The following is a 14,432-nucleotide window of genomic DNA, read 5'->3' on the forward strand; positions in this document are numbered from 1 at the left end:
TAATATTGGCACATGTTCATGCATCGTCACACTCATGCCGCTTATGCCACTCAGAAGTACGGTACATTGTTTTGTGTTAAACAGTGGGTCTGTTTGCGTTGCGACAATATATAAATTTAAAATAAAAATGGTGCGGTGTATTGTTAAAAGTTGTAGGAATAAAACAACGGGGGTTCGTGAGGAAACTGTGAATTTTTTTCAGCTACCGAAAAATGAAGTGATGCGGGAAGGATGGCTGAAAAAAAATAGGAGGCTATGTTTTACCACCAAAAGTTGAATTTGGTAAGTTTGATATTGTACATAAACGTGCAAAAGTATATTAATTAAAAAATAAAAATGAATAAAAAATAATATTTTTTAGTTACTAACATAACCTCAAATTTTGTATTTACAAATGGAGTAAAAATGTCATGAAATGTTATTAATATGAACAGAAAATAATAAAAACAAATTAGCACTTTGTTCATGTATATAAGTAAAAATATTTTACAATTTAAAATATGAAAATCTTTAATTTGAAATAAAAATTATAAAGCCATATTTAATACAATGTATTAAGTTTTATTATTTATACATTATATTATTTTCAGCAAGGATATGCTCGGTTCAGTCAAGAGTCCTTTCATCAAGGTCGAGCACGGAAAGACCCTGTTAAGAAACGTCACCTACTACCATCGGCTGTGCCAACGTTATTTTTGAATTGTTCAGAAGCTCCAAATGTAAACAAGTAAGTATATAAAAACACATACACATTTGAATTTGTAATGTGGTGTTATGTAATTATATAAATGTACTTTTTCACAAGGAATGCGGTGGCTGAACCCGCTGAACCAAATCTCAAATTCAATATCCTCCGACGAGAATTCCCACTAGTTGTCAATTCTGAAAGAAGAATAGGATCTTCAAATACAACTTCACCAACAACTTCTTATGTAGTTGTAGAAGACAGCATTGTAAATATTAGTACGCCAAAAGGAATACATAGGAGGTAAATATTTGAAGGTTTAATTTAACAAAAATCACAAAGGGGTAATTAATAGTGATGTTCTTTTAGAAGTGACTGGTTGGATGCAAATGTCGACATTGAAGAAAGTCCACCGGTGGCATCTGGCCCTGAAAGACGAGTATGCAATTCATCACCAAGAAGGTATGCTCACAGTGATATTTCTGAAATTACTTTTCAGCAAGGTTTTATTTTTAATGATCTTTTTTATTCTGTTGAGCAGGTCTGTGGCAAGAAGACATGACCGTTTACAAAATACTCCACATTTGACGAGGTGAGCATGAGACATAAAAAACAAAACATAAATTTGTAAAAAAAAATTTATATTATTTCACAAATAAATAATAAACATTGGATGTTTTACAATCAGTATGTTATGTTTATATTTAAACATGAAGACTTTTTTAAATTTTCAGACTTGCAAGAAGTAAACACCGTCGACAAAGCAGCAGTGATCCACTGAGTCCAGCATGGAAGCGTCGAAAACGGTATTTACCAATTTTACAATATTTCATATAAATACTTCACAGAATCATTTCTGTACTATATCTTCACAGTACCCAAAGCAAAGGAAATAATGTCCAAACACTGTCAAGAAATAGAAAAAGGATTTCATGAACATTTTTTGAAGCGAATTCACAGTCCTTCGGTTTCAGTGATTTTTGGTACGACAAATTTGAATATACTGATTCCTATGATAATTGAGACATAGAATGAGACAAAATGTTTTTATTAATAGCTTTTAACCTTATACTTGTAACACTTCTCAGATTCTTAGTGACTTTTAATTGAAGACTCATTGTATTCATATTCGTCGTACCAAAAATCATTTGAACCGAAAGACTCTGGATCCACCTCAAGAGATCTTTCTGAAATCCTTATACTGTTTCTTGAGTGTTTGGACATTACTTAGTTTTATTTTAGGTACTGTATATTCTCTTTTTCATTTAATGTCAAGAAAATTAATCAAATTTATTTAACATAATTTAACAAATTATAACCATGCTTTTTCTCGTCTTCTGTTCTTTTTCTACTTTAAATTTCTATATTTACAACATCAAAATTAAATATAACAAATATTAATATTAATAAAAACGTTAATAATATATTATAACATTAAGTATATATTATATTTTGTGATTTAAACTATTCATATATGAAGCTTTAATTATTTTCTCATATTAGAAATAAGAGTATTAAAAAACTACGCTGGAGTTTACGGTGACAGAGTTTAAAAACTGGTAGTTATTATATTGTCTTATATTTATTACAGGTTCCTCATGGACAATTGCACCGGCCAAACCTCTCAGAAGAAGGCTACACATTCGCATGTCGCAGATGACGTAGACGCTGAACTTCGTCACCGACGTTCTTTGAGTAACTTTTTCAAAAAGTCTCTCTGCGATGCTTCAGCGGCAGTGACTTCTGTTGTACAGGAATGTGCCGAGTTGAAAATGAAACTGAAGGCAAAGATTGAGGAACAGTCACTTTTCATAAAAGAGAATAAAGATCTAAAAGAGATCATCGATTGTTTGAAAAAGCAGTTACAGGAAGCAGAAGCCGAAAAAAAACGAATGTCTTGTGCGAAGGAGGAATACGTTCGCGAAGTATTGTCTCCTTACTTTACTGCTGGACAAATTCGGTGCATTCTAGAAAAACGAAAATGGATTCATTGGTCCTTTTACAAATAAAAGTTGTTATACTAATTATTTTTGCTTCTTTGCATTCCTTTCACAAACATTAATCACTTCTCTCTCTTCAAAAATATCAGTAATAATATTTTAAATGTAAAAGGTGTGACAAATTTTTTTCCAAAGATCTGATTTTCGTGTATCGACTTTCCTTTTAAGCGGTTTATTAATGTACCACCTTGTGTTGTAAACAAATTAATTTTAAATAGGTACAATTATTGAAACAGAAATTAGAAATGTAATCAAGAATAATGAATAAAAAAAATACATGAAATTGGAATAATTAATAAATTATATTAAATTTCAATAATTTAATTTTTCGTTGATTATGTATACCTATAATTAGTTATATTATACTTCGCCAATACATATTTTTAAACGCCAATTTTATATAAAATTAATAATTGTTGTGTTACTTTTACGGGCAACAAATAATTAATAAAAAAAAAAAAAAAACAAATGATTCGAACGTATGACCCTTGCATTCAAAAGTTATCGCCACATCCTTTGAGCCAGTAAGATACTAGAGTGCTTTTATACTTAATATATACATTATCATCGGGCAGAAGGTTAGGCTTTATTCATGCCATTAATCGATGACAATAATTCTGTCTTTTTGCGTTAATTCATTCAAAACCAGCAAAGGAAAAAATAGAAGCATTAAAACATTCAAAAAAAGGAAGTATTGCAATTTTAATACTATTACATTCTTTGTACATGAGGCTTTACAAGTATTATTTTTTTAAATTTTCTTTAATACTTTTCCATTTGTTGAGAAATCATTGAAGCCCTAAACAATAATACTTTTCAATAATTTCTAATAAATACAACGTATCTTCAAATATCATTCATCGTTGCAATACATTTTCAGGAGGCAGTTTGCAACATAATCCGTTCAAATTTCCTATTTCCTAGTTACTTTTAGTGGTGGTACCACTGCTTACACAATTCGACGTGAGCGGCAGAGAGAGAAACGATTTTAGAGAAAGAAAGACACCAATTGAGCACACCATGTAATCCTTACACCATGGGACAGACGGACCTGACCTGACGGACGACGGGCCACACGTCAAACATGGCGGAGCTGATCGCGATCCCGTTGAAGAAGCCCTCGGACGTGGACGTGGTGAAGCCGCTCACCAATGTCATCCGCTCGACGTACAGCGGCACGGGCAAGGATTACGCGGACGCCATCGCCGAGTTCAGCAAGCTGCGGAACAACGCTCTGTGGCGCGCCTTCGAGAAGTACGAGAGCTCCTTGCAGGTTATCTACAGGTATGAGTCATACCGATTTAATTTATTGTCTCGATTATGCGTGCGACGTGCCGTGCCGGACGTCACCGGTCTCTCAGACGGGAACGTCCGGACGTATTTTGCACGTCTTTACCCTACTCCCTCCCTCGCACCTCCGAATTGCCGAGTGTCAGCGACGTCTAAAGCCGGTGACGAGCGACGTTCGAGAAGAATGTCGCGGGTCTTTCCTTTATTTTTTTAAGATTCATAATTCAATCTCAGTATCTCAAATTGAAGATCGTTTCAGGTCGTACCTTAAATGATCTTCCATCCACTGAAATAACCCTACAGCATCCTGAAATCGTACTTGAGATGATCTTAAATGGGGACTATCAATACCATCTTACAAGCGGTATTCATAATCAGATTTTATAATTAAGATCGTTTCAAGTTTATCTTCAGGTGTTGTACTCGTTTCATTGGCTATGGAGTATCTCAAGATGAACTTAAGACGATCTTACATATAAGATGACTATAAATACCATTCTTTAACTTTGGAGAAAGTTTAGAGTCTAAAATCTGAAGATCTTTTTGTGGATTAAGGTTTAAAGACAGATAATAAAGCGTTATGTTCTATCGTTAATGGACCTTAACAGAAGTCTTAATGCAAAGTTAGATTTAAAGTTGAAGGCGATAGAACGAGTTTTGCTATATACTGAAAGTGTATTGAAAGGATCTCGTTCGTTCATAACTGAAAAGCTTGCCAGCTATGAATATATGACTATTTATTTGCAGCTATTATGATCAATTATGCGCTCTGGAAGGAAAAATCCCCGCTCACGAGTTGCAAATACCATTCAAGTGGAAAGACGCCTTCGACCGTACAATTTTTGGGGGAAAACTTAGCTTGAGTAAATACCAAAAGATATAATTGTCTATCTTGATTTTAATTTTTATAGTGAAATTTGAACTATTTGAGAATTATTTGAAGCAATTGGTAAACAGATGGTAGGATGAGTAATCTCTTATAGATTGAGAGTGCTTATTAAAGTTGTAGATAAGATAAGACAATATAGGTTTCACTTGCGTATATCAATAACAATGTGATACAACTTGTAATATTGTTTTATGTAGCAATCAGCACATTGGCGTATGAGAAAGTATGCGTGCTCTTCAATATCGCCGCTTTACAAAGTTCGGTGGCGGCAACACAATCCTTAGACAGCGACGAAGGATTAAAGCTGTCAGCTAAGTTATTTCAGGTTCGCCCTTTTTGCTTTTTTTTGCCCTTATGTGATTAATATACTTTATCGTGTGTTTAATGATTAATTTCCCTGCAGCAATCAGCTGGAATATTTAATCATCTGAAAGGAAACGTTATGATGGCGATTCAGCAAGAACCGACACCTGATATTAGCCCGGAAACACTCGGAGCGTTGAGCGCGTTAATGCTCGCACAAGCGCAAGAGATATTTGTGCATAAGGCGATTCACGATTCTATGAAGGATGGTATTGTTGCTAGACTAGCAGCGCAAGCGGAAGAACTATATGCGGATGCCCTGAAACTATTCCAGAAAGAAATTTTTCGCGCGTTTTGGGACAAAGAATGGGTACCACTGGTTAGTACATGGGGGGTTGACGTACGGAATTGCTTTCAAACATCATTTTAAATAAATGTTATTGCAGGTCGCAGGTAAACAAGCTGGTTATCGCGCCATGGCTGAATTTCATCAATCGCTTGTATGCAAGAATAACAAATTGATTGGCGAGGAAATTGCTAGGCTGGAGGTAATTACAGTAGCATTGTTCTAAATTGTTCACTTTAAATTCATGTTTTCGGTGTCTATAAAGATCCGCGTTAACATTTTCAGCACGCCGTAGAGCTCTTCAAAGCCGCTCAGCAACGATCGAATAAACCAAATTTGTTCCAAGATTACGCCAACAGGGCGCAGAGAAATCTAACGGAGGTGAAAAAGGATAACGATTTTATATATCACGAAAGAATTCCAGATATCAAGAACGTGGAAGCTATAGGAAAAGCTAACGTTGCTAAACTACTCCCGCTACCTGAAGTATTCAGTGCCGATTTCAAAGGTTCGATATTGATCTCGCACGAGAGATGCCTTCCTCTCGTAAATAACATAATATTTGAAATTATAAATAAGATGATTCATGCGATATCGATCTCGCATGAGAGATGCCTTCGTCTTATAATGTCAATCATTTTGACATATGCTTACAGACTTGTTTGCCGATCTGTTGCCTCTTAATGTGCGCCACGCAATGTCGGCCTATGAGAATCGTCGTAATGAGCTTGTAAATTACGAAATTTCGAATCTTCGTGAAATGACGCAACTTTTAAATAGGTACACATCATGAAATATAATGCAATTTTTATCGTCTAATCATAGATTCCTTCATTAAATATTTTTATTGTGTATACGTACAGTGTTTTGGCAAGTTTGAACTTACCAGCGGCTATAGAAGATACGAGTGGAACGGAAATACCTCAATCGCTTTTGGACAAAGCGCTTTACGTACGAGAATCTGGTGGAATAAAAGCTCTGGAAGAATCTATGAGAGAACTGCCGGATTTATTGCAGCGTAATAAAGAGCTTTTAGACGAGGTAAGAATATTACTTTTCTTATTCAAGCTCCTTGAAAGTGTTGCATATTATCTTTTACTTTTACTTATAGTCTGAAAGAATGCTGCAAGAAGAGCGTGAATCTGACAACCAGTTAAGAGAGCAATTCAAAGAACGTTGGAAGCGGACACCCAGTGCCCGGTTGACAGAACAATTTACTAGCAATTTACACAAATATCGTGAAATTATAAATAACGCAGTCACCGCTGATAAGGTAAAAATTCAAAGACAGAAAAGAAAACTTTGTGAATCTTACGAACGTTCTATATTGGTCATACATAGGTAGTTCGTGAAAAATTTGAAAGCCATAAAGAAGGGATCCAAATCCTGAGTTTGGACGAGGACGAGCTTGCCAGGGCTATTCCGCAAGGTTCTGCTCTTCAAGAAAGTAATGCTGTCATTAAGCTCAGGAAATTAATGGATGATGTAAGTGGAAAAAAATCATGAGAATTAACAGCAATAAATGGATTGAGACATTTTTTTTGTATTCTAATCACAATATATATTATTTTTTTTCTTTGTTAGGTAGCCACATTAAAAACTGTACGAGACTCTATCGAAAATGAATTTAAATTTGCTGCCAATGACATGAAGATGACGTTCCTTTCGGCACTGGCCAAGGACGGCGCGATCGACGAACCAAATATATCTGTCGAGAGTCTGGGAAAGTGTTACGGACCTTTGCAGAAGCAAGTGCGAGAAAGTATAGCGCAGCAGGAGAAATTGGTTGCTGAAATTCAGGTATATCTGACATTTTCATGATGGACAACCAGTCAAGATCAGAAATGAACAAGAGGAAGACATTGATAACAATCTACGATGGTTTTAGAGTTGCCATGCAGAATTTACAAACGAACAAGTTGGTAGCGGCAGCGCGCGAGAAGCGATACTCTGTAAACTGGCTGCCGCTTACGATGCATTTAAAGAGCTGAAGAATAACCTAGTAGAAGGGGCTAAATTTTATAACGATTTAACGCAGGTACATTTATATCGTGACTCTCTCCTCGGGATTGTCGCCGTCGTCTAACCAATTTGTGTCTTTCTCTCGCTAGCTACTCGTCGTTTTCCAAAACAAGATATCCGACTTCTGTTTCGCCCGAAAAACCGAGAAGGAGGAACTCTTGAAAGATTTAACCACGAACCTGAGCCAGACCGGTCCCGTTGCAACACCGAACATTCCATCTCATCACGGCAGTGGTACGGATCTGTTATGTTACGTTGACTTCGTTAACGCGTCGCGAATCGAATAAATATTGACTCTCTACCCGAGTAGGTCCGCCTGGCATAAATCCAATGGCGGAAGCCGCCGCATCATCGCCGCAGCTGCCTTATCCGATCCAGCATCAAGGTGGGATGCCTGTACCTTACGGTGCCACGCCGGCAACGCCGTATCCAGCATACGTTCCTCCGCCAATGCCGACGACGTACAATCCATATGCTACGATGCCGTATCCTATGCAACAAGGTATACATAGAGACCTCGCACGCAGTCCCGTCATCTGTAATACACGTATATGTGTCCAAGAGGCACGTAATGAGATTTGTGGATTTTTTTAGGAGGATACAATCCGTACCAGGGTATGCCTCAAGCTCCGTACGGAGGTTTCGCCACGTTACCACGTTACGGTGGCACTCAACCACCGCAGGGTCCACCAAATCCATGGTGAACCATACAGGCAAGCAGTATTAGCTGCAATTTGAAGTATATTCGTATATCACGCATATTTTATATATAAATTCTAGAGAAGTCTGCTATTAACCAACATTGGCCGACAATGTTGCGTATAATCCAAGGGAATTTGCGTTTACTAATTGTTACACGTTTCACCGTGTCGAGTCCTTTATCTAGTACAGATCGAGATCGTTGATATTTGTTAAGCTTTAAGCGCCGCTTCATCAATTTTGTGTAGAGGGCTTATTATCGATTTATAAATATATTTTGTAAAATAAGTCGAACGTATAGAAATTATTTTCACCTAGAAATCTCAATGCGTCGACTAACGACAGAATGACTTCGAGGGCACGCTACGTTCGTACAAATATAATATATATATTTATAATGAAGATAAATTATATTCACGATATAATTTATCAATATATGATGTATACATCGTATATCGTATAATTGCATATAATTATATGAATGTATGATGTAAATTGTAAAGAAAATAGCACTGTTACAACGTATATGTTAAACAAAGGGTCGAGTCTGTATATTTATTAATAATATTTATTAATTTGAACGGACGTTATATAATTTAAAAAATGGCTAGACGAATTTATCTAAAATTTTAACAGTGGGTGCTGGTCTATAGTCTATAGCTAGCGATATCACTATACTAAATACTTTCAAAAGTTCATTTGATGATTATTAATTTTTACATTTAAAACGATATTAAAAACAACTATTTGAAGTCACTGATCGTATTAAAATATTGATTGCTTTTTTACAATATTAAATCTACAAAAAAAATCATTGTTTTATTGATGATGAATGACAGTCGTCACTAGAATCGCGTAAAAGTAATTCATTTATTACAATTTTACACATTATATGTATATGTAAATGTATACATACATATATCTCAAGAGCTTTACATATAAAATATTTAAAGCGTATTTTCTAATCGTTGACTTAATTTATCATTAATTTTCAAGACTCAATTTCGCTGTGTGACTTAGCTAATCATGTGAAGCGGAATAATTCGATTTGAACTCTAAAAGGAATTGATATTCGAAATCTTGGGAGAAATCTCTTCATATAGAAATATTTTGAAAATATTTACCAGTACACATGTATATCCAACATAAGAAAAAAGTAGAGAAGAGATGCGTTTTCATAAGAATATTTAAATATAGATAAACCTTATATTGTACATTCCAATGATGAAACACGTGCATTAACCACAAATGTGTGATCGAAAGAGAGTCGAGATGTATTACTCCAGCATTATTGATTCACAAACTAATAATATGTCGGTGATTGTACATCGATATAATCATAGTATTGTTGAAAAGCGTTGACGGGATACCACAAACCGATCTAAAATATGTTGCCCATATTTGGACGATTAAATAATGCAGTATTAACTTTATGCTTCGTTATCAGATATATATAATTGCGATAATTAATTATAATTATTGATTTCAAACTTCATCCCCGTAATTATAATATATCCATATATAAAAAACAAAAAAAAAGTGCAGTTTTGCAGCAATTATTATTGTGCCATAGATGCGTATGCTTATCTATGAAACATCCAATAATAAATACTACATTATGAGCTAATCGTTCAAATATTTTTATTGATTTAAATGACAATCACAAGTTTTATTTTAATAGTATTTCGTTGGTGTCAATAATAAGCGAAAGAAAGAATGTGAAACAACGCGGATTAATCTTTGGAGTGCTGGCTGCTGGAGCTGCTCGATCGCGAGCGGCGTTTAAACTTCGCTTGGCTCGTGTCCGATACGTTGTCGTTTTTCTTATACTTGGTCTTGTCGTGGCGGGAGTTGATATCGTTGTCCTGATGGGAATTAGAATTATTCCGACGTCGATCGTTGCGCTTGTCATAGTGCCTGTAATTGTCTCTTCCGGGTCTGTTGGTTCTGTAAGAATCTCGCCTACGAGGAGAATAATTTCTTCGATTCCTTCTGTCACGGCTTCCTCTACGATCGTAGTCTCTCTCTCTGGACCTTCGACGGTCTCGTGACCGAGAACGTCCGCGTCTTCTGTTTCTGTCCTTGGAGTCACGTCGCGAGTTTCGGTCATTGTAGGATCGATTAGCGTCGCGTCTGAACTTCTCATTCTTGTTATGCTTCATCTCCTTGCTCTGCATAACGTTATTTCCCTCCGTGTTTCTCTTTACGCTATCATCTTGCGCTACTTTAGCTATAGCCGCTGTCTCGTCCGTCTGATCGTTCTCTTTATTCTCCATTAATTCCGTCGGGCATATATTGTTATCTAGGTCTGGCACTTGATCATTTTCATCGGGATTATCTGCGAATCTTTTACCTCTATCAGTTTCACGTTGTTTAAAGTCTTCTTCTTTCTTCATACGTTCCTTTTCTATTTTCTGCAATATAAAACTCAGTGCGTAAGTAGGGAATAACAATTACGTGCGTGTTGCACATACTTTGATGTAATGTATACTAGAATATACCTGAAATTCGTGCAATTTGATAGTACGGTTTTGAGCTTGCTTCCAATGAGGTGGTGTTGTACTTCTGGAACGACTTCGAGAAGGAGTATGATATCGCTGAAAATTTATTTTAAAATGTGCATCCGTACTTAGGGGTGTCGTAGCAAATGGACAAGATAAATCAATGAGTAAAATCTGACGCTGTGCTTTCATTTGAATCATTTGTTCATTAGTTAGACTCGACTAAGAAATTAAGTGAACCACGGTTACGTAACAGATATCGACATGCACTTGCTGACAATTGATCGATCACTTACGAATATTCCTCTACCCTTGAAAACACGGCCAGTCTTTCTGTGAGATCGTACACGATCTCTTCCGTAATGCTGTCTAAATTCCTTCTGATTTGCATTGTTGGTGGATCCTGCTCTATACAAAAATTTATTCGCCGGTACTTCCGGAATTTCATCGGGATCAATTTTGGTAACTGACACCAGCGGATGAGGTTCCCCATCATCTTCCTCATTAGAATCCCGAATTTCACCGTCTTCCGACTTTGCTCTCTTTTTACTGAAACAAGACAATGTATTACATTTATCGAATATCCGGGACTTACAGCTTTCTCTTGCGTTTGTCGACGTACCTTTTCTTGCTCTTCTTCTTCTTCTTCGCTTTATCGGCAGAGTAAGAATCGGACTCCGACTCCGCCGAACTACTTTGCTTCGCTTCTCGTTTTTTCACTGCAAACATACACGCAATGTATTTATCAGAGAATTATGACCCGTTCAATCTTATGTCCGTGCTTGAAAAATAGAGAGCATAGGCACCTTTACTTTTGATCTTCAAAATTAATTCGCCACAGTTCACAACCTTAGCATCTTGCAACGGACGTGACATTCGGTCTACTGGAAGTCCTTCAATATGCGTAACGATCTCTTGCCCAGACACTACTTCTCCAAAAACCACATGGACACTGGAAACGAGATGTTTGCATTATAGACAAGGTAGGCTCAGGTCATTTAACGCTCTTCGGTATGTAACATCCCGAATTCAATTGATCAAAACGTGACTTATACTCACTTGTCGAGGTGAGGCGCTGGTTGTGTTGTACTACAACAACAAAATATGATTAAGGGGATGAGAGATGAACAGAAAGAGCCAGAGCTTTCATTGGTCATTTGTGTTGTAGTAGTGGTGTGCAGACCCCCTCACGACTACGCAAAAACATCGCTAAGTTATTCATTCCTCCAGAATGATTCTTACTCCTATGTTCTTTTTTTTTTCAATTATCTGCCGTGAGTTCGCCACACAAGTATCAATACTGTACAGTTCTGTGTAAAAGCCTTGCCGGGGCTTTTACCACGCAATTAAATCTGTCGACCATCTATTTGGAACATACGATACAATTGCTACGAAGATCAGCCTCATCATCGTTCGATTTCCCACATTTACATTTACTTAAACGTGGGAGAGTTCTTTTTGGTGAACGTGACTAAATATTAAATGTTACATTAACTTCACCCTGATTTACATAAAACGCCTAGTTAATGGAGCGAAAGCAAATTGTCATCCGACGAAAAATCTTTTAATATAACAAGAGAAACGCATAATAACAGCTGTGTTGTAATATCTTGCTTGCTAAAGTACCTGTTAAGGTTTTGCCTACGTACGTATAAGCAACCATATAATACAGTTATGTATAATACAGTCACAAAACCTTTGTAATAAATACTATCGTAATATATTAAACTTACGGATTTTAAGATTTACACGTGCATGCGTTCAGCAATTTTATAGAGAACAGTAAATAATACTTCAATGTACTTACATAAAAAATTGTGAGCCATTGGTATCTCTACCGCGATTCGCCATTGACAACAAAAATGGCTTGTTATGTTTCATAATAAAATTTTCATCTGCAAAAAGAATCAACGCTTGCTTGAAGAAGGCAAAGTACAATCTTCATTCATACCATTTTTTTTTCTATTAAATCATTATACTGTGTTGACTCTAGTATTAGAATCTCTCACATATTTACCTGCAAATGTACCGCCGTAAATCGACTCGCCACCCGTCCCATTACCTATCGAGAAATCTCCACCTTGAATCATAAAATCCTTTACAACCCTATGAAAAACAATGCCTTTATAATGCAACGGCTTGCCCGTCGTTTTCCCAAGTCCCCTTTCTCCGGTGCATAACGCGCGGAAGTTCTCGCACGTTATGGGACAAGTGTCCGAAAACAGCTCGAAGACTATTCTGCCCATGGGCAGTCCGCCGACCTCCACGTCGAAGAACACCCTCGCGTTAACGTTAACCATGGCGAAAGGGTTCTCCGGATTATCTGCAAGTGTCAAGAAACGAGTAATTAGCACAGCACGAATTTCAGTCACGTACAAGTTTATGCGAATATGTATAAGGAATTCAGGGAAGCATGTAACAAGTTATGTAATTCTAAATTTGTGTAATAATAAATAAACGCACACGATAAGCATAAAAGACAGAAATTTACACACAAAAAAAAAGATATTCAGAACGTAAAGTGGATTGAATAAGAAAACAAGAATAAAGTGGAGTGAAAATATGGAATGAATAAAATGTGAAAGTGTACACGTCAGTATGTTAATCGCGACAAGTCACGCCGACGAATCTCACATACGATGCATCACAATCGCCACACAGATCTTTATCCGGTATGACTCCGCGATTCCAGAGTGTCGGTACGACGGGAATGGCGTCCCGCGCCCTTTGCACGTGTCGTTTCAGGTTGAAAAAAAACCAGTAAGGACGACGGGAGGAGCCTCAAGGGCAATAATTATCGATTGCACGCGCACGTCCGTGGAAATCCTGGGAAAAAAAATTGGGCGGAAAGGTTAAAAGGTTCGCGGTGATCGCGCTCTCACCTTCTCCGAATATTTAGGATTCGGTTGAACTACTGTGGTCTCGCGAATCTGTGGAATGTGTTCGACGTGGTCACTTATTCCGATACGCGCGCACGATACGATTCCCCGGAAAGGCCCCGGGCTCGAGGGACATCGGCGATTAAAAAAGTGGCTACGTATTAACAACGTGAACGTCCACGAAGAGCGCAGTGAAGTCCGCGTACTCAACGTGCGTTTGGATGTCGGTTCTCACTTTCTGCCGCTTTACCTGATTGGTCAATCGCGCAAATGTGACGCAGTGATGGCTTCTGGCACACGAGACACGGAAACGCTTGCCGCCGCGCGGGGCAAGAAGCAAGAAGCGACGCGGTAGCCAATAAACTTTTGGTTCTTACGGAAAAGCAACACGTTGATTGGCTACCGCGTCGCTTCTTGTCGCGCGGCAAGCGGTTTCCGCGCGTCCTGTGTGCAGGGGGTCGATTACGGTTCTTGAAACGAGATGAAAGTTACAAAAGTGAGGAAATTCACTAGGGTATCTATGATTTTATTGGTCGAAATCTAGTAAATCTGTTCACTTTTGTAATTTTCACTTCGTTTCAAGGGGGTCGATTCTGTATTTTGAGACGAGGTGAAAATTACAAAAGTGAACGAATTTACTAGATTTCGACAAATGAAGTTGTAAGATTCTCTAGTGAATTTCCTCACTTTTGTAATTTTCACCTCGTACCAAGATACAGGGAATCGATTCTGTATCTTGGGATGAGGTGAAAATTACAAAAGTGAGGAAATTCACTAGAGAATCTACAATTTCATTTGTCGAAATCTAGTAAATCTGT

At 37.2% G+C, this 14,432-nt stretch overlaps 3 protein-coding genes across 5 annotated transcripts; 2 read left to right on the top strand and 1 right to left on the bottom strand.

The window, feature by feature from the left end:
• Positions 1-6: 6 nt before the first annotated feature.
• LOC112454705 lies at positions 7-2,709 on the top strand. The gene is made up of 7 exons (XM_025016235.1): positions 7-282; positions 591-727; positions 806-988; positions 1,055-1,147; positions 1,227-1,277; positions 1,420-1,491; positions 2,277-2,709. The coding sequence occupies exons 1-7, from the start codon at positions 256-258 to the stop codon at positions 2,692-2,694; spliced, it is 981 nt and encodes a 326-aa protein (XP_024872003.1). The 5' UTR covers positions 7-255; the 3' UTR covers positions 2,695-2,709.
• A 1,016-nt stretch (positions 2,710-3,725) lies between these two features.
• On the top strand, positions 3,726-8,522 carry LOC112454708 (programmed cell death 6-interacting protein). Its single transcript, XM_025016240.1, has 15 exons — positions 3,726-3,969; positions 4,723-4,838; positions 5,062-5,189; positions 5,268-5,546; positions 5,614-5,715; positions 5,799-6,021; positions 6,170-6,293; positions 6,377-6,554; positions 6,625-6,786; positions 6,855-6,998; positions 7,098-7,313; positions 7,402-7,551; positions 7,625-7,769; positions 7,846-8,037; positions 8,130-8,522. The coding sequence occupies exons 1-15, from the start codon at positions 3,770-3,772 to the stop codon at positions 8,237-8,239; spliced, it is 2,469 nt and encodes an 822-aa protein (XP_024872008.1). The 5' UTR covers positions 3,726-3,769; the 3' UTR covers positions 8,240-8,522.
• A 94-nt stretch (positions 8,523-8,616) lies between these two features.
• LOC112454709 (peptidyl-prolyl cis-trans isomerase cyp11) lies at positions 8,617-13,806 on the bottom strand. 3 transcript variants are annotated; one of them, XM_025016242.1, is made up of 9 exons: positions 13,623-13,806; positions 12,753-13,060; positions 12,543-12,630; positions 11,795-11,824; positions 11,542-11,687; positions 11,358-11,454; positions 11,032-11,284; positions 10,736-10,831; positions 8,617-10,648 (listed from the first exon to the last, which is right to left on the bottom strand). In XM_025016242.1, exons 2-9 carry the CDS (start codon positions 13,033-13,035, stop codon positions 9,968-9,970), a joined length of 1,674 nt encoding a protein of 557 aa, XP_024872010.1. In that variant the 5' UTR covers positions 13,036-13,060; positions 13,623-13,806; the 3' UTR covers positions 8,617-9,967. The 3 variants fall into 3 exon arrangements, with proteins under 3 accessions (XP_024872010.1, XP_024872009.1, XP_024872011.1); XM_025016241.1 differs by lacking the exon at positions 13,623-13,806 and adding an exon at positions 13,374-13,588 and having other exon boundaries at positions 12,753-13,058; XM_025016243.1 differs by lacking the exons at positions 12,753-13,060; positions 13,623-13,806 and having other exon boundaries at positions 11,795-11,928; positions 12,543-12,629.
• Positions 13,807-14,432: the final 626 nt, after the last annotated feature.

Source organism: Temnothorax curvispinosus, unplaced genomic scaffold (genome assembly GCF_003070985.1).
Source record: "Temnothorax curvispinosus isolate PA1 unplaced genomic scaffold, ASM307098v1 QBEX01005275.1, whole genome shotgun sequence".
NCBI classification, from domain to species: domain Eukaryota; kingdom Metazoa; phylum Arthropoda; class Insecta; order Hymenoptera; family Formicidae; genus Temnothorax; species Temnothorax curvispinosus.

Coding starts and splice junctions, on each gene's coding strand:
- LOC112454705 (XM_025016235.1), top strand. CDS start 256: ATGTTTTACCACCAAAAGTTGAATTTG. Junction 1,278..1,419: donor AATACTCCACATTTGACGAG/GTGAGCATGAGA, acceptor TTAAATTTTCAG/ACTTGCAAGAAGTAAACACC. Junction 1,492..2,276: donor GCATGGAAGCGTCGAAAACG/GTATTTACCAAT, acceptor TATTTATTACAG/GTTCCTCATGGACAATTGCA.
- LOC112454709 (XM_025016241.1), bottom strand. Junction 11,825..12,542: donor AATGGCTCACAATTTTTTAT/GTAAGTACATTG, acceptor TTGTTGTTGTAG/TACAACACAACCAGCGCCTC. Junction 11,285..11,357: donor AAGAAGAAGAGCAAGAAAAG/GTACGTCGACAA, acceptor GTCTTGTTTCAG/TAAAAAGAGAGCAAAGTCGG.
- LOC112454708 (XM_025016240.1), top strand. CDS start 3,770: ATGGCGGAGCTGATCGCGATCCCGTTGAAGAAGCCCTCGGACGTGGAC. Junction 4,839..5,061: donor TGGGGGAAAACTTAGCTTGA/GTAAATACCAAA, acceptor TGTTTTATGTAG/CAATCAGCACATTGGCGTAT. Junction 7,770..7,845: donor TCCATCTCATCACGGCAGTG/GTACGGATCTGT, acceptor CTACCCGAGTAG/GTCCGCCTGGCATAAATCCA.